The sequence below is a fragment of the Zosterops lateralis genome (genome assembly GCF_965231275.1).
Source record: "Zosterops lateralis genome assembly, chromosome: 6".
NCBI classification, from domain to species: domain Eukaryota; kingdom Metazoa; phylum Chordata; class Aves; order Passeriformes; family Zosteropidae; genus Zosterops; species Zosterops lateralis.
The window spans coordinates 2218828-2245353 of NC_139761.1; the positions used below are offsets into that span (position 1 = coordinate 2218828).

General features: G+C 53.3%; 1 protein-coding gene across 5 annotated transcripts in view; it reads right to left on the bottom strand.

The window, feature by feature from the left end:
* Positions 1-20468, bottom strand: part of NIN (ninein) — a 58972-nt gene extending 38504 nt beyond the window's left edge. For 4 of the 5 annotated variants that reach the window (XM_083864259.1, XM_083864254.1, XM_083864256.1 and 1 more), the window contains exons 1-4: positions 20437-20468; positions 13909-14112; positions 7982-8063; positions 884-1047 (exon numbers count right to left, since the gene is read on the bottom strand). In XM_083864259.1, the coding sequence (XP_083720385.1) occupies positions 884-1047; positions 7982-8063; positions 13909-14091 (429 nt within the window). In that variant the 5' untranslated portion in view covers positions 14092-14112; positions 20437-20468. Of the gene's footprint in view, positions 1-883; positions 1048-7981; positions 8064-13908; positions 14113-16427; positions 16661-20436 lie in introns of those variants that run through there. The other variant, XM_083864255.1, reaches the window with a different exon arrangement.
* Between the last annotated feature and the right edge of the window lie 6058 nt (positions 20469-26526).

A 26526-nucleotide genomic window follows, 5' to 3' on the forward strand; every position in this document is an offset into this window, starting at 1 on the left:
AAACACATCCCAATGCCCTTTGGATGTGGGGATGCCCAGAGGTGACAAAGCCACCCCAACAGCCATCCAAGGGACAGACAGGGAGAACTGCCAATACCTGGTGCCTAATTAGACACCGGGGTCTGATCTGCCCTCCTTTACTGGGAAGGCTCCAAGCACATCCCAACCCCCTTTGGATATGGGGAGCAGCCACATCCAGAGGTGACAAAGCCACCCCAACACCCATCCAAGGGACAGACAAGGAGAGCAGCCAGTGCCTTTACTGAGAAGGCTCCAAGCACATCCCAACCCCCTTTGGATGTGGGGAACAGCCACGTCTAGAGGTGACAAAGTCACCCCAACACCCATCCTAGAGACAGGCAAGGAGAGCATCCAATGCCTTTTACTGGGAAGGTTCCAAACACATCCCAATGCCCTTTGGATGTGGGGAACAGCCACATCCAGAGGTGACACAGCCACTCCAATGCCCATCCAAGGGACAGGCAAGGAGAGCGGCCAATACCTGGTGCCTAATTAGACACCGGGGTCTGATCTACCCTCCTTTACTGGGAAGGTTCCAAGCACATCCCAATGCCCTTTGGATGTGGGGAACAGCCACATCCAGAGGTGACACCCCAACAACCATCCTAAGGACAGACAAGGAGAGCAGCCAATGCCTTTACTGGGAAGGTTCCAAACACATCCCAGCCCCCTTTGGATATGGGGAACAGCCACATCCAGAGGTGACAAAGCCACCCCAACACTCATCCAAGGGACAGGCAAAGAGAGTGGCCAGTGCCTTTACTACCAAGGCTCCAAACACATCCCAACCCCCTTTGGATGTGGGGAACAGCTACACCCAGAGGTGACAAGGCCACCCCCAGGCCCACCCCTCCCTGCTCACCTCCTGGCTGGCAGCAATGTGTGCAGGATGTGGCTCCTCGCTCAGCGGCTCGATGACCGTCACCTCGGCAAAGTCCTCCACCGACTCCTGGAACTCGGGCAGGGAGCGGCGCCCGTAGCGTTTGCCACCTTTGATGTACTTGGGCTGTGCCTCTGGGGAAGAATCTGGAGGAGGCCAAGCACAAAACACGTCAGGAATGGGATTTTTGAGCTCTCTCAGGGCTGGTTTGGTTAGCAGAATTTTGGGCACCCAATTGCTGCCACCATTCCTAGTGGGTGGCTCCATGCCTGGATCATCATTATCCTCACCCTGTCATTGGGTCTGGTGGTTAGAATTGGCCAAAAAAAAAAAGCTGTCACAAAGTGGAATCTTCCTCTTCCTCACCCTTCCCCAATTCCCAGGTCAAGTTAACAGGATGGGGGGACGGAAAATCCCCTCAACCTTGCCAGGAGCTGTGGATGGAAAGTCCATTACGCCTCTCCTCCTTGCACTAATCTCCATTAGCAACACCAGGCAGGTTTAATTAGGGACAGAGTTGCACTGAGGCAGCTCAAGTCTCCAGATCCTGCAGACACCTGGGCGCTGCTTTCCGTGGGTTTGAATTTCAGCTCCATTAAAAACGCCCAAACAACCAGGGGAAAAAAAATTGGGCAAATTTGGAGCCTCTGGAGGGGCCGACAGGAGCAGCTGATCCGGGCGACAGCGGGGCAGGTCCCAGCCTGTGCTGAGCAGCCAAAGACAACTGCAAGATCTAAATAACCCTTTGGAGTCGTCATCTAATTACAGGGGCTCCACATTCCCCGGCTCCAGCTTCCCCCAGCAAGCTCCTCCTGCCTTTGGGGACTGAATTATCCGGGAGCACTCGCAGGCGAGGATCAAAACACCAAAATAAATAAGCGCGTTTTGGGCTGTTTTCAGTGAGAATCCTGGAGCAGGGGGGCAAATTAAACCAAGGACCAAATTAACCAGGGATTCAATTAGGGGAAGGCTCCGTGCCACCCTTTGTCTCAGTGTTTGCTAACCTGACTGCTGGAACCCCCCCAGGACTCCATCATCTTTTATTTTCCGCCACTCGCGGTGGCAAGAGCAGCAGCTTTTGAAAATTTTATTTGCAGAGGGCTCTGATATAAAAGAAATGCAGGAGTGCAATACTAATAAGGCCCAGGGAAGCTGTTCCATCACTGACAAAGGATCCAGCAGGGTCCAAACCCCCCTACCCAAGATAATATTCCTTTAGATATGGAAGAAAAGGCTTCGAGCTTGTTAGAGGAGAGAGGGGGAAAAAAAAATAAAAAAAATTCCACAACTTAGCTATGCAATGAATTATAAAATACACAGGCTGGAGGAGAGCTTTGATTCCTGCAGCCCTGCACTCCATCCAGGCTCGGTGCAGCTCTAGGGAACAAACCCGGGAGCCCGTGTTTGAACAAGGCCATTTTAACAAGATTTGCTGCAGCTGGGACTCAGCACATGAAAGTTGGGCGATGGAGTGCACCGATAGAAGAATCAGGAGCAGACAGGCTGATTAAGGAAGAGCCCCAGAACAAAAGCAAACCTTATCACTCCTATTAAAGCCCGCCCGGTGGTGAACAATCTCCATCCTGCAGCTCTCTCTGAAATGCTAATATTTGTGGCTACTCATTCACCCAGTTATTTTCTCCCTCCCCGCACAAGAGAGGGCTGGGGGGCTTTGTTTTTCCTTCAGAAATCATTTTTTATTATTCCTAAGACAGAGCCCTACCTCCATCTGTCTTTGGAGAGATGGAGGAGGGGGGAAGAAGCTGGAATTCAGCAATAGTGAAGCTGCTACAGCTAAATTTCCTTCTGGATTTCCCAAAGAATTCTTTCTCCAGCCTCACCACACTGACTGTGCTCACCCACTGCTGCAGCTGGAAACCCAGTGGTCCAGTGGAAGGTTTTCCTGCTCATGGCAGGGGGTTGGAATGAGATGGTTTTCAAAGCCCTTTCCACCCCACACTGTTCTGTGACTCCCTAAAACACAAGTGCCATCACACTGTGCCCCCTGCAAGCCCAGGAATGGCAACAACAGGAGCATCTCCCCACTTTTGTGTTTGAAGCATTTGCAGGCTGGCAGCTGATTTCTCTCTCTCCTCTTTGCTCTGAGCACCCTGGGTGAGCTTGTTTGCCTTTTGTAATTAAAAAACTATGAAGCTCCAGAACATCCCTGGGAGGGAAAGGTGACCCTTCACAGCTTGAGGAGAAAAAAGTTGGCTCCAAAATTCCAAACCAGCTTTTGCCTGAGCACAGCTGCTGAGGGTATCCCAGCTCAGGCACCCTGAAATCCCATTTCCATTTTGTTAACACTGAGTTACAGCTCTTCCCTTATCACATCCTGCAGCCCCATCCCTGGAAGGACAAATCCCTCTCTGCTTTCCAGCACTATCACCTGTCTAACAGGTGGATACTGATATTTCCCACACCTGCAGCATCCTCTAAACCTCTCCTGCTTTCTTAACCCAACCTCCCAGTACAGCAGCTGATGCCCTTGGTGTTCCCACCATTCCCAATATTTAGGGAATGCTGAGCACACATCATACAAAAGCAAAAAACAGCCATCCATGCCTCCCTGAGTGCAGGAAATTCACTGATGAGCTGAACAGCTTCTCATTCCTCAGCCAAAACTGAGGAGGAAGGCTTGGAAAATCATCAAGCTTAGAAAAGACCTTTGTGGTCATCAAGTCCAGCCTGAGATGGAAAGAGCTGCTGAACCCAAATGCACCTTCAGAGGCACAGGAAGAGCACAGAGATGTCAAAACCAAGCCTTTCACTGAAGCAGATGCTCATGAGACAGCCCTGTGAGCTGTTTATCCCCCAAAATATCCCAAATATGCCCCTGAACAGAGGGGAGGATGCTCTGGTACCCACAGGAGCAAAGTGAGATGATGCTGCTGCTCAGACCTCACTATTGTGTGGCTGACAAATCACCAAGAAAGGGGAAAAAAAAAGAGAAAAATAAAAGAGGTTGAGCCCTCTCTGCTTCCTCCAGCCCTCAGCAAAGAGTGAGTTTAGTAAAACACACTCCAGAGCTGGTGCCTAATTAGACACTGGGGTCTGATGTGCCCCCCTGAACTGCCCCCAGGCTGGGGGCAAGAGGAGCAGGCTGAGAGAAGAAACCTCTCTCACCTTCCTGCCCACTGCCCAGAGGGTTTGCAGCTCTCAGAGTGCCCCCTGAAATGAAATAACCCTCCCCAAGTCTGCATTCCATGAGACCTCCCTGATTTAAGTGCCTCAGACAGAAACCATCAATTCCCTCCCTCTCTCCCCCCGTCCATCCCAGCAGTGAAACGTCTCCGTGGCTGGAGATTTACACTTGATTTTCTGCCTTTCTGCACCAGATAAGTCATTTCAAAATCCTGCTCTGCCCTCAGATGGGGGGGCTCCCCTTCCCTGGGCCTGGCATCAAAGCCCTGCAGTGCAGACAAAAGGGGGTTTAGAGCAGCAAGACCCTCATCCCAACAATCCCGAGGTGAAATTAATTTCTCTGCTGCTTAAGATTTGGGAGGGAGGGATGCTCCAACTGCTGGGCAGCCAGGATCTGCTAAATCCTAATCCCCTAAGGCACCAGGTATGTCTGAACTCCTCCAAGTCCTCTCTCATAATTCAGGCTCAGCAGTGGAGGAGGAGAGGAGTCGTGGCTGGGTCACCACAATCCAAAAATCGACAGGTTTTAGCCCAAAAAATGCTCTGTGGCATCGACCATCCCTGTCTGGGCTGTGACACTGGTTTTATCCCCTTTCCCTTCCAAAGGGCATCACCCCCACCAGCTCCTTTTGGGAGGGCACTTCTGTTGTTTCCAGAAGGAGAAGGAAAAAAAAAACCACCAGGAAGGGAAAATCCCAAACCCCCTCGTGACTGTGGCGTCAAACTGCTCTTTAATTTCTCCTGGGTGCTCCTGTAATCCTGCACTCCACCCCAGTAATCCCTCCCTAGCCCAGCTTCCACTCACTTATTATTTGCTATAATGGGGAGGAAAAAAATCTGATTTTTTTTTTTCCTATTTGTGGCCTAATCATCCACACAACTGAGTTTTTGTCTTTCCTTTCTTTCCCCACCCTTAAATCTATTTTATTGTCCTCAACTGCCTCTCTCATTGCTGCAGTGACCCATGGACAAAGAGCAGCAGTGGCAGCAGCACCCAGCCTGCTCCCATGAGTCTCAAGAGCTAAAATAGTGATTATTTTCAACCACATTCAAGCCTTTTTCTGCTTTTCCTGGAATGTCCCCATCTCTTTTCCCAGCAGAGCCAGGCTTTGCCCTGCCAGCTGATGCTCTGGTTCACAGCTGGGTCTGTGTCCCCACACTGACACCCTGGAGGGGATGGAGCTGATTGCAGCAGCTCTGGAGCTCTGCCTGCCTTGGTTTCCAGAGCTGCTTCCCCAGCAAAGCGCCTGCAGCACCATCCTCCCTGCCAGCCTTGCCTTTGCAAAGGGAATTCAGCCTCTTTGCCAAGAAAAAAAATAAATATATATCAATATATCAGCTGCTCTCTGCAAGCCTGAGCGCTTCTCCCGCCTCCTGCTTCCTCCTGAAATGAGGAAACCCCCTCGGCTGCTTCTGCAGGAACTGCAGCACTTCTGGTTCCCTGGTGATGCTGTGACCCCAGAGCCCTGTCACAGAATCAGTTTGGGTGGAAGGGACTTTGAAAATCATCTCCTGCTGTGGGCAGGGACACCTTCCACTGTCCCAGGGTGCTCCAAGCTCTGTCCAGCCTGGCCTTGGACACTTCCAGGGATCCAGGAGCAGCCACAGCTTCTCTGGGCATCCCCCCCACCCTCCCAGCCAGGAATTCCTTCCCAATATCCCATCCATCCCTGCCCTCTGGCAGTTCAAAGCCATTTCTCCTTGTCCTGTCACTCTCTTGTGAATAATCCCTTTTCCCTGTTTCTTTTTGGCTCCCTCCAGGTATTGGGAAAGGCTGGAAGGTGTTCCCAAAGCTTCTCTTCCCCAGCCTGAGCAACCCCAATTCTCTGAGCTTTTCCTCACACCATCCCTCTGTGCCTCCAACAGCTCCATGTCCTTCCTGTCACCTCCTTGTGCCCAATCCTCTTCCCTGAGCTGAGCATCCATGGGGACAAGGACATGGCATCCCCTTGGCCGTGTCACACAGACTGTCTGGGGCTGTCACAAGCCCTCCAGTGACCTTCCCATCACCCAAATCCCTGGATAAAACCATCACAGCCACTTCCTTCCAGAGCAAACTTCCCAGATGTTGCAAATAGCCTTTAAAAATCTCTGCTTCTCCTCCCCCACCCCCTCCCCTTCAACACCAATCCCCCCCAAATTAAATTTTCATTTAAATGATACGATTTAGAGCTCTTAACTCAATTTTTTTTCCCAAGCCTGGGGCGGGCTGGAACACCAGCATTTCCACACTCCCTGACAGTTTGACACCAACAGCACAAAGCAGCTTGTTCTCCAAATCTCCAGTTTGATCTAAATTAAAAGCAGCAAAGACTTTGGCGTTAACCAACCTGTCAAAACGCATTAAAAATAAAATGCCTCCCAGGCCTGCCTGGCTCTGGCTCCCTACCTGTCCCCCCACACCCTTTGATTTCCTGCCATTCCAAGCCCAGCTGACAGCAGAGTCCCCAAGGAGAGCTCTCCAGCTTCACTCCTCATTTCCCCCGTGATAAACCCCAAATTTAGCCTTTCCTGAAAGATTTATTTACATTTCAATCAAGCTGGAGCTCCTCAGCCATATGATACCCCAATAAATGCAGAATGCTGGATTAGTTCTGGCCTCCTGCTCTTGGTGCCAGCTCCTTCCCAAAGGACTGGAAGGGATGTTTTTCCCCCCCCCTTGTGCACCTACCCACCTGCACTTGGAAATTCCATTAAGGAATGCTGGCTGCAAGAGCTGCCATCACCCCTCTGGAAGCATTAAAGAGCTCTGGAGATGAGAAGTGGAAAATAAAAATAACCCATCAATCACACCTCTGCAACCCTGTGGTTTACTGCAGCCTATTTAAAGGGGAAAGTTGTAATTTTGCTGGCAGGCTGCTCTCTCTCTCTCCAGAGTGGGATGCTCCAGCTGAGATTGATGCTCCAGGAGAGGAAACCTGGAGAATTCCCTCTCCCCCTTTTGCTAAGCTGTTTTCTCCTTGGGGAATTTGGCTCCCCTGCTGCTCCAAAGGCAGGATTAGGGATTTACATACAGGTGTGACACCAGCTGGAGCTGCAGGGGCTCAGCCCCCACCACAGCTCCCAGGCCCTGGCAGGGAAGGGGGGAAATATTAAACCTGAAACAACATTTCCTGCCAAGGAAAGCCTAAAAAGCCACATTTTTCAAGGCACACTGAAACAAAGCAAGGAAAAACCAGGACACTGAGGATTCCCAGCATTCCCCATCTCTGGAAGTGTCCAAGGCCAGGCTGGATGGGGCTTGGAACAACCTGGGATAGTGGAAGGTGTCCCTACCCATGGCAGGGAGTGGAACTGGTCCCTTCCCACTCAAACCCCTCCCTGGAATTCTCTGACCAGCCCCAAGGTGGTTTCTCAGGGGCTTCACTTGTTCAGGAACATCTCTGGAGCAGCCTGACTGTTTCCTGGGAGAAATACAGAGAAGCTTTCTACAACCTCACTCATCTCAGACACAAGAAAACAGAATGGATTAAAAAAAAAAAAAAACAAACATAAAAACCAGCACCAGCCCCAGTTGGGAAAAAAACCCCAGCAGCAGGAGGAAATCAACCATTTGATTGCCTGGCCACAAGTCTCTGCTAATAAAGCATCCCTGGCCACCAGGAGTGATGTGGGATGGAGAGACCTGAGCCCATGTCACAGCCATGAGACATCCTGAGCATCTGAATTGTGGTGCATCTGTCTGTTCACAACCATCCTGAGCCTTTCTGGGCACTCAGATCCTGGGAATGGGATAGAAACACCCAATGGCTCTGAAAACACCTTTGTACAAGGTTCCACAACAGACCCCAACTCCCTTTTCTCCCCAAGATCAGCCCTTTCTGCTTGGATGGCAGCACCCAAAAATCACTTGCTCTTTAAAGTTCTTCTGTGAGAGCCACCCACAGCTGCTTTGCAAAAAAAAATTGTACTATTTTATGTAAATTCAATATTTACCTGGTTCTTGGAAGTGCTCTTCATTTGACAGGGTTCTGGATAAGATGAGGATAAGTGCTTCTTTAAACTGATCAAAGTGGACCTGTGGGGGAAAAAAAAACAAGAAAGAAAAGAGGAAATGAGATGGTGCAGGGAGTTAAATATGAGGCAAATAATCCAGCAGGAAGATGGGCAGCAGTGGGAATCACTCAGATCACACCAACAGCCTCAGCAAGGGGCACTAAAGAACCCTGGAGAAGTGACAGCAAAGGGACATGGGGACACAGCCAGCACCTCTGGGCACATGGGAGGAATCATTGCCACCACAGAAGGACCCAAAGGCACAGATTTCATACACTGGTTGGGTTTTTCCATCAAGCAAGAAGCCGAAATAACATAACCAAAGCAGCAGGGAGCATCTCCATCACTTGAGGTGACCTGGCTGGGGTCAGTGGCTCCTCCAGTGAGACCATTCCTGGGCAGGGATGAATACTCCATTGTGGAAATGCTCCACTGCCCTAATTAAGCTTCAAAATCCACTTCCCCAGTGTGGATGGCACAAAAATCCCTCCCTTTCCAGGGCAGCCCTGCCCCAGCTCCTGCAGTTCTGAATACCAGGCCTGGAGTGTAACTGGGGAAAAACACAGAGATGATCCTGCCACTGAGAGGGGAATTTTTTTCCTTTTTTTTTTTCCCCATCTGTGCCTTCCTGGAAAGTCTCCTGCCTCCCAGCCAGGAACAGCCACAAAGAAACTGCAGCATCCTCCCCAGGCTGGGAATGTCAGCAATTCCAGCCCTGGAGAGCCAGGGACAGCTGGAGGAGTTATTTGACATGGGTCAGTGGCCAGGCAGAGCTGGCTGTTGCCATTTCTTTTTGGCTAAATAAATCTGGGGAGAATTTTTAGCACGGGGACAAAAGATTTTGTATTTAAAGAAAGGCAGCGAGAGGCTGCTCTGGATGGCAGAGGGTGAAGTCAGAGGGGTTTTCATGCTGCTGGGGGAGGCACAAACAGCAAAGTTCAGGTCTGAAGTTCTCCAGCCTATTTTTAGGGGGGTCAAGCAAGCTCAAAAAGATACCCTGGGTGGGAGGTGAGCCATGGAGGTAAAGGGAAGCATCCCATGCCACAGCTCAGGCAGTGCCAATCACCCCTGAGGCTTTAAACAATCTGAAACGTGTTTTTTAAACACAATTAAAAAATACGTTCAGCAGAGAAGCTCATCAGGAATGCCTTCATCTGAATACTAATTGCTGCCATCCATTTCCAGACACTGGTGCACTTCAAAAAGGACAGTTTGCAGAGATAGGAGAATTTCCTAGATTTAAAAAAAAAATAAAAACTTGACATTTAGAGCTAAATGAGGATGAATAAAAGATGAGGGTGTTCAAATTACAGGTTTCCTGCCCATGGGATCCTCTCAGGACATGGACTGTGACAACAGACAGAGCCAATCCTTTGGATGGGTGCTGAGGCTGGGACCTCACAGCAGCAAGAAAACAAGACCCACTTTGCATCCCTCATGCAAACACATGGAATTAAATAAAGCCAAACCATCTGGGCAGGTGTGCAGCACCACTGACACCATAATGAGCCCTAAAACCAACACACTGATGAGGAGGAGGAAGAGATGAGCCCTTGTTCAGCTGCACAAGGACAGATGGCCCCGTGGTCACACTGAGATTTTACCATGACCACAACATCCAAAAGAGGCTGTGGAAAATCAGGCTGTGGAGCAGGATGTGGCCCTGCTCCTGTGCAGGATTTTAAATGCAAATCAGCAGCAGCAGCAGGACAGGCACAGGGGGGTTCCCCACTCTGGAGGTGGAGTCCCAGCTGGCAGAGCAGGGAGATGTTTCCTCAGGACGGGCCAGAGGTTTTCCTAACACCAGATAACCAGCAAAACCAGTCTGTGGTGCACGTTTGACCTTGGCTGTGGTGTGTCTGCACTCGGAGAGGGCACAGAGAGTTAGAGAAACACCACTGATAAAATGAGAGCTGGGCTCAAGCACAAGCCAGGCAAGGCAGCCACAGGACAGAAACTCTGCAGAAATCCTCCTGTGAGGGTGGGGAGACTCTGACACAGGTTCCCCATCCCTGGAAGTGTCTAAAGCCAGGCTGGATGTGGCTTGGAACAACCTCAGACAGTGGAAGGTGTCTCTGCCCATGGCATGGGGTGGAACTGGATGGGCTTTAAGGTCTCTTCCAACCCAAACCACTCTGATTCTACGGTTGTGTTTTGGTATTTGTGTGTATTTTGGCATTTGGCTCATTTGTGTGTCTGCTCATGGGGGTCTCCCAGCAATTTGGGGCTGATCCCAACCAGCCAGGAGGTGATGGGGGTATGGAGGGTGATGCTCAATGTGCCCACCCAGGATCAGGGACAGCACAACACATCCCTGCAAAACCCCAACAACACATCCCTGCAAAACCACACAGCCAGACCATCACTCCACAGCCAGACCAACTCCCCAGAACACACAAATCAGAGGCAAAACAAGACACAAACAGCACCAGAGGAGGCACTGCCAGCCCTGCCCAGTCTCCCCACAGCAATCAGGGACCAACCAAAGCTGCGGCTGCTGAGCAACCCCGGCTCCTCCGAGAGATCCCAGCCGCCTCCTCACAGCCAGGCTCCCTCTGAAGCTGTGACTGATTAGCACTAGAAAGGGCTGTGTGCCCGTGCCAAGGTACCTGCTGCTCCCTGCTGTGTCCCAGAGCACTTGGCACAGTCGGGACAGGCTGCCAGCAGCAGCTCCATTCCAGCTCCCTGCCCTTGATCCCAAGCGCCAGACCCATCCCTGTTTGTCTCCTTCCAGACAGGAGGCTGCAGAGGGAAATGTCTGCTGGGGGAGATGCAGAATCACAGAACATCCCTGATGCACAGGGATTGTGCAATCCTGCCCCTGGTCCTGCACAGACACCCCAACAATCCCACCCTGCACAGACACCCCAAGAACCCCACCCTGCACAGACACCCCAACAATCCCACCCTGAGCATCCCTGGCTGTCCAAACACTCCTGGAGCTCTGGCAGCTCTGGGAATGTCACCATTGCCCAACACCCTCTGGGGGAAAGATTTTTTCCCTGATTTCCACCTAAACCTCCCTTGACATCATTCCTTCAGGCCCTACCAAGCCAATCTTTTGCAGTGACATCAGAACAGGGCAGCCTTGGCCCCAAGGGCTCCATGTGGGGCTGGAAAACCCCATAAACCATTAAGAGGAACGGCGTCACTGAAGGCACACGGGGAGGGGATTTTGCACAAGAGGTCACAGCAAAGTCTGTGCCATTGAAGGGAGCTGGCAGTGAAAGCCCAGCCAGGGTGTCCTTGCTGCAGGCTGTGAATGCAGTGGTGCAGGTGAAACCTGAGCTCCACATCCCTGCTCAAGGACAGAGCCAAGGACAGGCCCTGGAGGTGCCCAACTTTGCAGAATCCCACAAGGATCTGGTTGGAAAGGACCTTAAAGATCATCTCATCCCACTCCCTGCCATGGGCAGGGTCACTTTCCACCAGCCCAGGTTGCTCCAAGTCCTGTCCAACCCAGCCTTGGACATTTCCAGGGATAGGGACTGACTTCCATCCCTGCACATCACCCAGGGCCACGAGCACTGTCCCCAAGACACCCCTGGTTTGCTGCTAATTAAAGGGCACAGAGAGGGCAGACAGACAGACAGGCACAGCCACACCCATCCCCTCACTCCTGCCATCAAGGGTGAAGGGAAACAGCCTTCCTGAGGAATCCCAGGGCTGGCTGGGAGCGTCACCTCTGCACACAAAATGTGAGGAAAACAGTCCTGCAGGGGTTTGACTCTGCCACGAGTAGGGCAGGATTTACACCCCCACACCAGACCCCATTAATCCTCAAACCATCCCAGGAGAGGCAGCAATTCCAGCCCCTCTCTGGGTGCCAGCTCAGCTCCCAGTCCCTGCCCAGTGCAGGGGGGTGGAATGAGGGGATCTTTGAGCTCCCCTTCCAACCCAAACCATCCCACAATCCTGTGATCCCAGAGCACTCACCCCTGGAGCAGAGTCCCAGCACAAAGGCAAACACGTGGCCCCACAGAGTTGCCCCTGAGCAGACAAAACCTTCCCCCAGTGCCCCCCTCCTCAGTACCCTCCCATAAATCCCTGGAAGTGCAGGCAAACAAAGGCTGGGACCATCTGCAGCGAGGGGCTGGAGGGGCAGGTGCAACAAGTCCCTGCTCAGGGAGGAACGTGTTTGCTGCTGTTCTCCCCATGAGATCCCAGGAAACCCCAAGGATCATTAAATCTGGTCATTGCTGCTGCTAACGAGCACCAAACAGGGAGACAAAGATTGTCCTGAGGCTCCTGTGAGAGGCTGGAAGGGAGAACCACCTCCAGAGATAAAGGGGGGAATGAAATAAAATGGGATGTCTCTCCTTGCAGGGATGGAGCTCCAGGTTGGGATGGGCTGAGTGTGACCTGGCACTTGGGATGTTTGGAATGGGGGGGTTTGGTGCCCAGACCAGCTGTGACAGCCACATCTGCCCTTCCTTTTTCCCTATCCCACCATCCTTGGCAAAGCCAGGTGATAGGATGAGAGGAAATGGCTTTAAGCTGAAGGAAAACAGAATTAAATTCAATATTGGGAAGGAATTCCTGGCTGGAAGGGTGGGGAGGCCCTGGCACAGGTTTCCCAGAGAAGCTGTGACTGCTCCAGGATCCCTGGAATTGTCCAAAACCAGGCTGGACAGGGCTTGGAACAAGTGGAAAGTGTCCCTGCTCATGGCAGGGGGGTGGAACTGGATGATCTTTAAAGTCTTCCCAACCCAAACCATTCCATGATTCTTTGATAACAGCATCCAAGTGCTGGACACTCAAGAAGACAGAGCAGCACAGAAAGTCTCTGGTGCTCCAGAAAATGCCACACTGCAACTCTAAAGGTCAACAACCTCTGCCTGGATCCATCCCTGCTCCAGCTCCACTCACTGTCAGCAGAAGAGCTACAGCCCCAGGGCAGGCGAGGAAGAGGAGGAAAAAGGAAAAAATTCCTTTGTTCATTAAAGGAATTATTTTGTTTGTGAAAACTGCAGTTTGATTGGAAATTGGAGTCAGGGATGGCTGCTTGTCTGTTGAGAGCCCTGGCTGCCCTGTTCCACATTTTTCTGATTTTAATGAGCAGTGATGGGATTTCAGGGTGATTTCCAGGGAAGGATCTCATGCACTCCGAGCACGGCGCGCCGGGAAAGACGTAACGCAGAACACAAGGACATCCTGCTGAACTGGAGATCCCCCCAAGGGCAAGCAGCTTCTGCTCAGTGCCCTGGCATTTAACCCCATAAATGTACAACCACAACTGAAAAATGGCTTTGGGAAGGCACCCACACCAGGTAACGTGGACAAAGGTGGCTCAGACAGTGACTGCCTGAGTGGGACAATATCCTCTACCTTAGAGAACGTGTGTGACTGCACACTGCTCCACCAGTCTAACTACAGCTTAAGCCAGCCTAAATCACAGGCTCAAGCCCTGGATTTAGGTCCTTGTCCCATCCCAAGTGGCTCAGAGTTTGTGCAAGCACCTGGTGAGCTGGTCTGGGGAGGTGACCCAGGCCAGCAGCACCAGGAACCAGTGCTGGGGGCACGGGCACAGCGTGAGCCAAATGCCAGCACAAGGACAGCCAGGACCTGGCATTTACTCAGGCCTTGGACACTGGAAAAGCACCAGTGCACAAAGCTCAGCCTAAAGTGGCGGCTCCTGAGTTTCAGACCACCCCCAGTCAGAGCAGACAGAGCAATTCCCTCCCCTGTTATCACCAGCTCTGCTCTTGGAAGTTGCCCTGTGCCCACCCTGCTGAACAAAGCAGACCCCACGAGTCCAGCAGAACCTCAGGAATGTTGGACATACACAAATTACACACATCAGTCTCTTCCCAAGACCATTCCATGCATGATTCCCCAGCCCCTTCCATCTCTCCCCAGGTCCTTACCCTGCCTAGGAGGTTTCCTTGGAGGAGGGTCTGCTGCAGAGCCGGGGCCACCTCCTCCAGGTGCAGCATGTGGCAGAGGTCAGTGAGCTCCTCCTGCCCCAGGGAGCCCGTGCCTGTGCTGTCAAAGCTGTCAAAGAGCTCCTTGAGGCGAGCTTCATACTGGTCCTGCTCAGCTTCATCCATCCCATAGCCTGCCACGCTCACCTGTGGGAAGAGACAGGGTAGGTGACTATCAGTGGCACAGGACAGCAAAAAACCCCAAGGGCTGGCACAGGAGCTGCCCACGAGGCTCTTTGGGGCTCTTTTTGGTTGCATTAAATGCTCCAGCACTGCTCCAGCCTCTCCCATCCCACTGGAGGAAGAAATCACAGAGCAGAAAGACTGAGGGGGAAAAGCCTGCAGAGCCAAACCCCCAGGAGGGGACAGCCCAGGTGGCTGGGCCAGCCCCATGTGGCACGTCCCTGTCCCTAAGTGCCACCTCAGAGCAGCTCGTTTGGCTCAGCTGGAGCTCAGCTGAGGTGCTGCAGGGGAAAATTGTTCCCTTGAGCTCCACTGATCCCCAGGTGTTGCAGGTGATGCTTTGGTGAGAAGACAAACAACCCAACGACAGCTGAGCAGCTGCAGGGAGAGAAGTGTGGGGCTCTGCATGAGGAGGGGAGGGCAGAAAACCCCAACCCAAAGCCTTCAGGGCAGCCAGCCCCTCTATGAGAGCAACACACCTCCCTGCAGCAAAGCTGGGATCATGGAATGCTTTAGCTTAGGAAAAAAACTCCAAGATCAGGCTCAGCTGCCAAGCACTCCCTGAGCTGCTCCCCCTCAGGTATTTCAGGTCAAACCCTGGCTGCAGGCAGAGAAGGGTTGGACAGGCAGCAAATCCAGAGCAGAGCTGATCCCAGCGTGGGGACAGCCAAAATCTATCTGGTGTCCTGCACCAGGCAACAAAGCCCAGACCCAATTTGTCTCAGTTCTGCATCTTCTCCTCCAAGCCAAGTTTTCACCCCTCCCATCCACTGCTATCAGAGGATCACAGCCCCAGGAGCTGCTCTGGCAGGGGAGTAGAGGGAAATTTCCCCTCTGAAATGAAAGATTTGGCTGGATTTGTTTGTTCAGCCTGGCCCAGGGCTCGTGGCTGGCTTTGGGTGGCAGCAGTGTCACAACACAGCCTTACTGTGGATGTGCCACCACACACTGGGGGCACCACAGGCACTGTCACCATCCTTGGCTGACACTGGACACTGCAGGGACCCAACTGGGCATCCCCAGGATGCCTGGCCAGCCTCATCCATGACCCCACACCAGCCAGCCATAGAATTCTGGTTTTGTGACTGCTGCAGGTTGTGTCAGTCCACATCTCCCAAAACAAGGGGTCCTACCCAAACCATCCCCTTCCAGCCCCCTCTGCTCCTCACAGGGTTCCTGTGGCTCCCTGTGTCACCAGCAGCACTTCTGGACATCCCAGGACAATCAGAGCTGCTCCAATTGCAGCCCAATCCCACAGCCCTGCCCAGCACAGCCCAACAGGCAGGAAATCTCCAGGGCAGGCACTGTAGCAGTTGTGTCCTTGATTTCTCTGGCTGCAGGAGCAGATGCCAAGGCAGAGCATCCTCTGGATCCCACATCTGCTGAGGGAGGCAGAGCCTGTGGGACAGGGACAGCCCAGCCAGGCTCTCCTTCCTCCAGCACTGCCACAGATAAGGAATGGCTGTGAACACAATCCCTCCACCTGAGCCTCACACCCTCCCTGTCCCATTTTTTTCCTCCCAAATCCTTCTTGAGCTGATTTCTCACGGTGGGGAGGAGAGAGGGCACAGATATTCAACCTGGCTCACACAGGAGGAGGCAGCATCCAAAAACTCAGGTGGAAGGCAGGAGAAAGGCAACAAACTTGTTTTCCATTCCCACACCGGCAGCCCCAATTCCCACCTGCACCCACAGGGCTTGACAGTGGCTGGATCCTGGTGTTAGGGAGCCCTGCCTGCACATTCCAGCAGCCCCAAAACTCACAGCCAAGCCTCCAGCAAAGATGACTCCAACCCACAGAGCTTCCCAAGCATTTCTGAACCTCTTATCTTCGGGCTCAGCCACCTCTTCCCCCCCTGAGAGACGTCTCCAGCACCTGACCCTACTGCTACACTGCCAGAACCAGTTTCCCCAGTCAGTGCAGAGAGCTAAATGCCACCTCCCAATATATCCCCGAGCATCCCTGCTGCTGGAGCACTGGCATCACCCCTCTCAGTGCCACAAAAACCCAAAAATCTCACCGTGGGCAAGCCCAGCATTAGAGACCCCATAAAACCAGCAGAAAAAAACACAATCCACAAAGAAAAAAGAGCATCAGGTGCATGGACCACACCTGCCCTACATCCCCAGGTGAGATTTTGGCCAGGGCACTGTGGCAGCCTCGCACATCCCCACGGCCAGAGCTCGGGGAGACACAACCAGCCCTGCACAGCCGGGGGAAGGGATTTCTTGCTTCCAGCAGCAGGAATGAGCAGTGAGGGTCCAGGCTGGAATCCTACCTGCAGTCAGGGAGCTGCCAGCAGCCCGGAGATCCTGCAATCCTGCACAACCTCCATCTTAGGCAGGCGGCTCCGGCACGCAGCCGGCTGCGCAAGGTGACCCAAGATGCCTCCTCCTCCTCTTCCCTGAATTATTCAGCAGCGTTTCCACAGCGAGGGGAAAAAAAAAAACCAACCAAAAAACCACACCACTATCCAAACCTTCCTACCTGAGGAGCTGGCGAGGTGGCATCACCCAGCAGTCAAAATAATGAGGTCAGCAGCATCAGAGCCCCGGCGTGCGCAGCCACCTCCAGCAGCAGTGACAGGGAAAGGGGGGACACAGCACAGGCACACAAAGCCCGAATTAAAAAGGGCAGCCTTTCATCTCTGCTCCAGATGGACCAGCAGCTGAGATGCAGGAGGGTGGCTGGGATAATAGGGGCAAGGCAGGCAGCAGCTGAGCTGGGGGCTCCCCTGGTCCCTGCACAGGGCATCACTTTGTTCAGATTTATTGCCGCCCCTTCTGTGTGGTTTTGAGTCCCCCAGAATGACCGGCCTGAAGTGCAAATTTAGGAAGAGTCACCACTGGTTATTCCTCGTTTCTGTTCTCCTTATTACCAGCCCTGGGAAGCAAAAACGCTCCGGGATGATGAGAAGAGGAAGTTTTCACCGGCATTTCTTTCCTGCCTTTAAATCCAGCCCCTCCTGAGAGGCAGATAACCTTCACTGCACACAATGGAGGGGCTTGATAGGACTAAACTCAGCTAAATTTAACTCTGACAATATGGGCTTAAACAGCAATTACTGCTCTGCATATAAAGTGCCCAGAATCAGTATCAACTTCAGCCTGGAGCTAATGACAGCACCGATTACCTGGTCAATCGATGGCATCAGCAAGGAAAAACACCATGATTAGCACAATTACCTTTTTTGTATGTTTGTAAACAGCATAAATTATAAAATCCTAGAATTACTTGAGTTGGAAGGGACATTAAAGGCCACTTTGTGCCAACCCCCCCCCAACACCTTCCACTAAAATAATATAAAATCCCATTTGCTGCTGCACAAGAGGGAGATTTTGGGGATGCTCTGCCCCGGCTGCCCCTATGGGCTGCATCACTAACCAGGGCTATGGGCACCTCACCAGCTCCAAGGGACAGCGAGGAAAACCTTGCTTTTGCTGCTACTTTTGATTGTCTCGACTCTAATGAGGGCCTGCTAATTAGCAGTAATTACTCAGCGGGGCAGCACCTCCAAAACACAAGCACCTTCTCTAGGGGATGTCAGTGCCCCGGAGTGTCCTCCCTGTCCTGGAGAGCACTTTGGGCACTTTAAAGCAAATTTGCCTTCCCACTGCACCTGTGACATCACCTAGAGTGATGTAAAAACAGCTGACAAAACCCACCAGGACCCCCGTTTTTAATGCTGGGGTTTGTATGAGATGCCCAACAGTCACCAAAACCAGCCCATGGAGCCTTTGCTGGGCAGCCAGAGCTGAGCTGAGCTTGGCTCACACTCATCATCTCCTTCCCCCAATGAACCATCTCATCCATCACAGCTCTGCTGAATCACAGAATGACCTGAGCTGGAAGGGATCCATAGGGATCATGGAATCCAACTCCTGTCCCTGCACAAACACCCCAACAATCCCACCCTGAGAGCGTGTTCCAAACACTCCTGGAGCTCTGGCAGCCTTGGGAATGTCACCATTCCCTGGGGAGCCTGGGCAGTGCTCAGGACCCTCTCTGGGGGCAGAACCTTTCCCTGAAATCCAACCTGAGCATCCCAACACAGCTCCAGCTCTTCCCTGGATCCTGTCACTGGTCACCAGAGAGAAGAGCTCGGTCCCAGTGTCCACCCCAAAATCCCCAAACCGTGTCAGGGCAATTTCCAGCTCCTTGGAGGGGCAGCCCCACAAAGGGTCACACAAAGAAAAGGAACAACAAACCCCAAAGTGACAATGAAGCACCTAAAGGTCAGTAAATCACTTGACAGCCCCTCCAGCTCTCCAAGGGTCACCAGCTGGCGGTGCCTCCTCCCCATTGACCACACTGGTCATTTTCCCTTTGCCACCTCAATGCAAACACCTTCTCTAGTGGATGTCAGTGCCCTGGAGTGTCCTCCCTGTGCTGGAGAGCATTTTGAGCACTTTAAAGCAATTTTTCCTTCCCACTGCACCTGTGATAATCGGGGTGATGTGAACACAGTTGACAAAACCCCACCAGGACCCCAGATTTTAATGCTGGGGTTTGTATGAGATACCCAACAGCCACCAAAACCAGCCCATGGAGCCTTTGCTGGGCAGCCAGAGCTGAGCTGAGCTTGGCTCACACTCATCATCTCCTTCCCCTAATGAACCATCTCATCCATCACAGCTCTGCTGAATCACAGAATGACCTGAGCTGGAAGGGATCCATAGGGATCATGGAATCCAACTCCTGTCCCTGCACAAACACCCCAACAATCCCACCCTGAGAGCGTGTTCCAAACACTCCTGGAGCTCTGGCAGCCTTGGGAATGTCACCATTCCCTGGGGAGCCTGGGCAGTGCTCAGGACCCTCTCTGGGGGCAGAACCTTTCCCTGAAATCCAACCTGAGCATCCCAACACAGCTCCAGCTCTTCCCTGGATCCTGTCACTGGTCACCAGAGAGAAGAGCTCGGTCCCAGTGTCCACCCCAAAATCCCCAAACCGTGTCAGGGCAATTTCCAGCTCCTTGGAGGGGCAGCCCCACAAAGGGTCACACAAAGAAAAGGAACAACAAACCCCAAAGGGACAATGAAGCACCTAAAGGTCAGTAAATCACTGGACAGCACCTCCAGCTCTCCAAGGGTCACCAGCTGGTGGTGCCTCCTCCCCATTGACCACACTGGTCATTTTCCCATTTATTTTTATTGCCATCTCTCCCCCTGCACCCCAAAAACAACCTCCAAAGTTGGCAGAGAGCAGCGACTCTGTTCTAACCAAGCTCCACTCCAGATTAGCAAAGCCTATAAAATCACTATAAATTTATGTAAAGGGGTTCCAAAGCAAACGCAGCGGTTTTGAATATTCACGCCGGGCCGGTATTTGCATTGTAATGGGGCTTTTCACTCCCGGCCTTCCCTCCAAAGGAAAAAACAAAGCGCCCATCTGGTTTGATTTTACAAATCAGGGGCTGGAGTCGCCCCGCAATAACTCGGGGTGCGATAAAACCCAAGGTGGGGAGGCACAAAGCTGATTATTTCAGAAGTAAACAAAGCCAGCCGGTAATTCATCCAGAGATGCCGGGAAAGGAGGGATTCTCTCCTTCCCGCCCAGCTCAGACCTGGAGCAGCTCAGATACAAAACCTGTGCTGAATCACTGCACCCAGAGCCTTCCCTCGGCTCCTTTTTGGGGAGGAAGATGAGCAGGATACACCCAAATTGTCACCCAGCCAGCACTGAGACCTCCCAGCCCGTGGATTTTGGTTTTCCAGGCTCACAGCCCCTGCTCCATCCATCCATCCCTCCATCCATCCATCCCTCCATCCATCCATCCCTCCATCCCTCCATCCATCCCTCCCTCCATCCATCCCTCCAGGGATGCTCCAAGGGATGCAGGCCCGCCTTGGGGACCAGACGGCAGCTGCTGTCTGCCACCTTTAGTGACACTGAGAGCTTTGCCCGTGACAAAACAACTGCTGTTATTTATTAATTCCTCCAGCCCCAGCCGGCTGCTGCCAGGGAAAAGAGCGGTGCAGAACCTGCTCCCAGCGTTTGGAGCATCTCTCTGGGAATAGGATGAGGTACCTTCTGTAGGAGGGTGAGAGGGATATCTGTCACTTTTGGGGACCTTAAAGGGGACTTTGGGGGCTCTGGAGTGGCACCACTAACAGACATCCATAAAAATACCACCGCATCCATTCCCTATGCCCATCACCCCATTCCTCCAGCATCCCCCTTTCCCTACAGCATCCCCCTTTCCCTGCAGCATCCCCCTTTCCCTGCAGCTTCCCCGTTTCCCTGCAGCATCCCCCGCCCTCCAAACCCCTTTCCCAGGCACGCACCTCTCGCCGCTCCGCACACGCGGCCGCCCCGCCGGGCACGGACGGGAAGGGAAAGGAAGGGAAGGGGCGGGCAGCGCTCCGGCACCGCCCGCGGAGGAGGGACCCTTTTATCCCTTTCCTCTCCCGTTTCCCCGCGCCCGCGCCGGGCTCTCAGCGCCTGCCGGGGCTGGCGGAGCGCTCCGGGCGTTGCGGGGCCCGGGGGAGGCGCCGCGTTCAAATAGCGCCGCGTTTATTGGGCCCAGGCTGGGGGGCGGCCCCCGGGCAGTGCGGGACGGCCCCGGGGCGGGGGCACCGCCGGCCTTTGTGCGGCACCGCCCGGGAGCGCCTCCCCTCCATCCCCGGTGTGGAGGGCGGCTGGGGGGATGTCCTGCATCCTGGGACACCGAGGTGTTCTGTACCCGCGTGGTGTCACCCCAGGTTCCCGCTGTTATTGTCTCCCAGGGTGGCATCACCTCAACTTCCCGCTGTCCTGCATCCCAGGATAGTTTATCCCCAATGTCCTGATCCCCCCAATGGCATCACCTTGGTTCCCGCTGTTATTGTCCCCCAGGGTGGCATCAGCTCGATTTCCTGCTGTCCTGTATCCCAGGATAGTTTATCCCCAATGTTCTGATCACCCCAATGGCATCACCTCGGTTCTCATCATCCTGGACCCCATCAGGGACATCATCCCATCTCCCTGCTGTTCTGCATCCCCACTGTCCCCACTGTCCCGTCCCCCAGGGTGGCATCACCCTGGCTCTCATCATCCCACAAGCCAAGTGGACACCACTCTGAGTCCTTGCTGTCCTATACCCCCAGATGGCATCAGCCCAGCTCCCCACTGTCCTGTCCCCCAGGGTGACACCAACACGGTCCCCACTGTCCCACACCTCAGAGTGGCATCACCCGGCTCTTCAATGTCCCATCCACACAAATGGCATCATCGCAGTTCCTGTCACCGCACGCCCCAAGGTGGCACCATCTCAACTCCCAAATGTCCCATCTCCCAGGGTGACATCACCTGAGTTCCCATCATTCTGCACCCCAGGGTGGCATCACCCTGGTTCCTCACTGCCCTGTCCCCCAGGGTGGCATCACCTTGGTTCTCTTCATCCTACAAGCCAAGTGGACACCACTCAGTCCCTGCTGTCCTACACCCCAGGGTGGCATCACCCCAGATCCACACTGTCCTCCACCCCAGGGGACACGGCCCTGCAACTCCTCATTGTCCCAAAAAACCATCACATCACCTGTGCTGTCCCACGCCTGAAGGTCACAGCAACACTTTGCTGTCCCCCACCCTTGGGGACATGGCACCCTGGCTCCCTGCCATTGCAGGGTACCATGTCACCCCACTGTCCCCTGCCCTGGGGACATGGCACCCTGGCTCAGGATACTATGTCACCTCACTGTCCCCTGCCCTGGGGACATGGCACCCTGGCTCAGGATACCATGTCACCTCACTGTCCCCTGCCCTGGGGACATGGCACCCTGGCTCAGGATACCATGTCACCTCACTGTCCCCTGCCCTGGGGACATGGCACCCTGGCTCAGGATACCATGTCACCTCACTGTCCCCTGCCCTGGGGACATGGCACCCTGGCTCAGGATACCATGTCACCTCACTGTCCCCTGCCCTTGGGGACAATGGCACCTTGGCTCAGGATACCATGTCACCCCACTGTCCCCCACCCTGGGGACATGGCACTCTGGCTCCCTGCCATCCCTGGGCCTGGGGGACAATATCCCGAGTCTCTTGTGTCACAGCACAGCCTCAGAGCCCCCGACATCCACCCCAACACCCCTGGTGGCCCTGCCCTGTCCCACCCACACCCCTCACTCCCTTTAGGGGGTCACAAAACCTTTGTCCCCAAGAATCCATCCTGCAGGGGAGCCCTGGGGCTGTGACACACACAAACCACAGGCTCCAGCAGAACTCCAAGGCTCAAAAGGGGTTCCACCCACGCTGCTGCCATCCTCTCTCTCGAGCAATTGCACGGGATTATCTTGCTTTTTTTTTTTTTTTTTTTTTTTCCCTTCTTTTTTGGTTTGGTTTGGGCTGGTTTTTTTTTTGTTGTTGTTGTTGTTGTTGTTGTTGTTGTTGTTGTTGTTGTTGGTTGGTTTGTTTGTTTTTCTGTTCTTTTTTGATTTTTTGGTGGTTTTTTTGTGGGTTTTTTTGTGTGTTTTTTGTTTGTTTGTTTGTTCTTTTTTGGGTTGTTTTTGGTTTTGGTTTTGGTTTTGGGTTTTTTTTTTTCTTTTTTTTTTTTTTTTTTTCTTTTTTTTTTTTTTTTTTTTTTTTTTATTTTTTAAATTTTTTTTTTTAATTTTATTTTTATGAAAAGGCCAGGAGCGAGATGACTTTTTACCCTCCTTCCCTTTTTCAAGGCAGCTCTGGGGCTGCGGGTTCAAGAAATTTCACAAGAAACACCAAAGCTTCACACAGGGGGTGGCATAAACCTCTCTCAGATGCTAAACCAGGCTCAAAACCCCACAACAGAGCCATGGGTGGCTTTGCCACCACACAAGGACATCTGGGACGTGTGAGGTAACAGCATAAAGAGCTCCGAAAGTATTGTAATAAAATATCGTAATTAAATATTTAGAGGTAACTCTGCCTGGTGTGTCACTGCCACCTGCCCCAGGGACAGCGCTGGGGGACATGGCACAGTGTCCCCAGCAAAGCCCTGTCCAGGCCCATGGCCGTGTCCCTGCAGTGACAGCAGCAAGGCAAAGGTGACTCCAAAGGCAAAGGGGGCCCTTGGTGAGAGGCTTTGCAGGACAGATGTCAGCAGCAAGGGCTTTTTGTCTCTCTTTTTAACATTTGCCATTTTTCTCCGCCGCTTTCTTCTGCTCTGACACTCGCCGAGGGTTTTTTTTTTTTTTTCTTTCTTCCCTTTCTCCCTCTCTCTTTCCACATTTGCTTTTCCAGCTCTGGTTCAAACACTTTTTTTCTCCGTGTATTATGCTGAAGTTGGAACCATCTGGTGCTTTGTTTTGTTTGAGGGCCTGGCGAGTGCCAGGACCTTTATCCTCCCTCCTCCTCCTCCTCCTCCTCCTCGCTAATCCAAGTGACAACCCCAAAAAATCCCCCCCCTGTCCCCCCACAAAGCCACACGCCTGCACTGGGTGGGCGGTGGGGACACTGGTGTCCCCTTGTCCCCATCCCACAGGGATGTGCATCCCCCTCTCTGTCTCAGCAGCTCCCAGCACAAATTCCTGCCTCATTTTTTTAGGACCAGCTGTTAGCAGAGGCATCCTGATTTTATTTCCCCCTGGTTTTCTCATAGGAGAAAAGCACATTTGTAGGGAGTAGCGGAGCTATGCCAGCCTATTTTTTCTATTTTTGGAGTCTCCTTTTTCCAGCCAGCAGCTGAGCTCCAGGATGGAGTTGGGAGGAAGGAAACCTTGGCTCAACAAAATTGGAAACACCAGGATTGCCGGACGATGGATGCACAGAGTCACCCAAAATCAGAATTAGCGGCTGTGGGTGACCCCAGTGCGAGGCCATGGGTTTTCCTGCAGAAAAACCCTCCTGCCTTGGCTCTGCCTGCTCCGTCACGCTTTCCTTCCCATTTTTTCCCTGAACAATGGGGTGCTTTGTTCTGGGGCGAGGAAAAGTCCGGCTGCAGCACAGGGAGCTCTGTTGGGATGGGGGAGAGTTGGGAGCTGCTCCTGCATTCCTGGGGTTTTTCCAGCTGGGCTGGGCTGGCCACAGGAACCCCTCACCCCGGCCAGGATAAGGGGAAAAGGGCCATAAAATAGCAAAAAAAAAAAAAAAAAAAAAAAAAAAAAAAAAAAAAAAAAGGGAGAAAAATCAGAAAAAAAAAACCCCATCAGCAAAACATAAACAAAGGGAAAATGGAAAACACGCTGTAGGAAAAAAAACCACAAAAAAAAAAACAGCTGGAGGGAACCTCCCCATCTCCCAGCTGGTGCCGGGAGAAGTTTGGAATGACATAAGCCCAAACTTTGCTATTATTTTTTTTTTTTTTTGCACAAAACAAAGGCAGAGCCGTGCTAAGCCTCGGCCACGGCTCGCTGCTGCCATCCCACGTTCAGCTCCCACCGCAGCATCGCCTTCCCAAGGTCTGATCCTGCCTCATTCCCTTGGAGGATTTTCCCCTTCAGCACAGGAAACTCTCGTGTTTGTTGTTCTGGCTCCTTATGGCAAGAAATATTTGGGTGTTTGCTCCACCCTGGTGAGCATTCTGCAATTCCTGAGCTCTGTGCCAGCCTTTTCCAGCCTCCAGGAGCTCCAGACCCCTTTTTGGCACTTTTCCCATCCTTATGGGCACCAAACTGGAGTTACTGGGGGTCACCTCTCCCATCATCTCCATGAGAATTCACTGCCAAGCTGCAGCCCCAGCACTGACTGGGAATAGGGGGAAAATTGGGGGTGGAAGGAAAATCTCTTGGCTGTGAAAGCAGCTGGGTCTGTTGGTCATTTCCCCCATTGTGCAGCCCCTGAGGCACAGGAAGAGCAGCTCAGGGCTGGCTTGTGCCACCTTATTGCAGCAGGTGCTGATGGGGCAGATCCTGGCCCACAGCCCCGGTTTGACTGGTCCTGTTTATCTTTGCATTTTGCTGCTGAGGTAGGATTGGATTAGATTAGATATTGGGAAAGAATTGTTCCCTGGGAGGGTGGGGAGGCCCTGGTGCAGAGTGCCCAGAGAGGCTGTGGCTGCCCCTGGATCCCTGGAAGTGTCAAAGGCCAGGCTGGACAGGGCTTGGAGCAACCTGGGACAGTGGAAAATCTCCCTGCCCATGGCATGGGGTGGAATTGGATGGTCTTTAAGGCCCCTTTTACCCAAACCAGTCTGGAATTCCATGATTCCAACTGAAGAAAAGCAGCCCAGGTCTTACTTTGGAAGGCAGATGGACTAAAGCAGCTCCAAATGCCAGCCTGGGTGGCTGCTCCTCAGGAAAAAGCCCTCCCACAGTTGATTTATGAGGTCCCTGCTGTGGGCCCCACTGACAGGCGAGGTGATGCAAGGGATGGCCCAGCTCTGGCCGCCTCCCAGCCCCACATCCTCCAGCACCTGGAGCCTGGCACAGGGAATTCCGCTGAAACCGGGATCTTCCTTTGCCCGGTGGGAAGTTTCACCCTGCAAAGGTCCAGCTGACTCATGCTGACAGAGCTGCAGGTGGGAGGAGAGGCAGCAGCACTTTCCACCCTTCCTGCTGGATCCTAGGGACACCACATTAGTGTTAAACCACTTTTAATTTTTTTTTAATTTTTTTTTTTAACCCGGAAGCTTTCCCTCTGTTTTCCCTGGCGTGTCACCTTATTGCTGGCCCATGTTCCCCCTGGCCTCTTTATGGGGACAGGGGACAGCAGATTTTTTTAGGGTCCCCTCTAAACCCACCCAGCCTTGGGTCACAGGGGGCTGCAGATCTTCTGGAGGACTGAGGAGGGGGAGGGAAGGTGCAGATTTTTTTAGGGTTCCCCTTAAACCTGCCCATCCCTGGGGGGACAGAGGGTTACAGATCTCCTGGGGGACAAGGGGACTGCCACCCTGATGGTGTCCCTTTAAAGGCAGCCAGCCCTGGGGGACAGGGGACTGCCACCTTGATGGTGTCCCTTTAAAGGCGGCCAGCCCTGGGGGACAGGGGACTGCCACCCTGATGGTGTCCCTTTAAAGGCAGCCAGCCCTGGGGGACAGGGGACTGCCACCCTGATGGTGTCCCTTTAAAGGCAGCCAGCCCTGGGGGACAGGGGACTGCCACCCTGATGGTGTCCCTTTAAAGGCAGCCAGCCCTGGGGGACAGGGGACTCAGCCCTGCCAGAGACCCCTGGGGTCGCACCCAGCTCTGGGGACAGAGGGCACAGCCCAGTGGGGTCCCCGCCATCCCCTGGCGCGGGGGGTGACACCGCAGGTGGCCCTGTCCCTGTCTCTGTCCTTGTCCCCAGGGCATGGATGGGCGTGGCCTGGCGGCGTGGGCGTGGCCTGGTGATGTGGGCGTGGCCTGGAGGAATGGGCGTGGCTTGTGACATGAGCGTGGCCTGCGGAGTGGGCGTGGCCTGGCTGTATGGGCGTGTCCTGGTGTCAGAGTCCCCGTGACGTGGGCGTGTCCCCGGGGTGGGCGTGGCCTGTCGGGCGCGCAGCG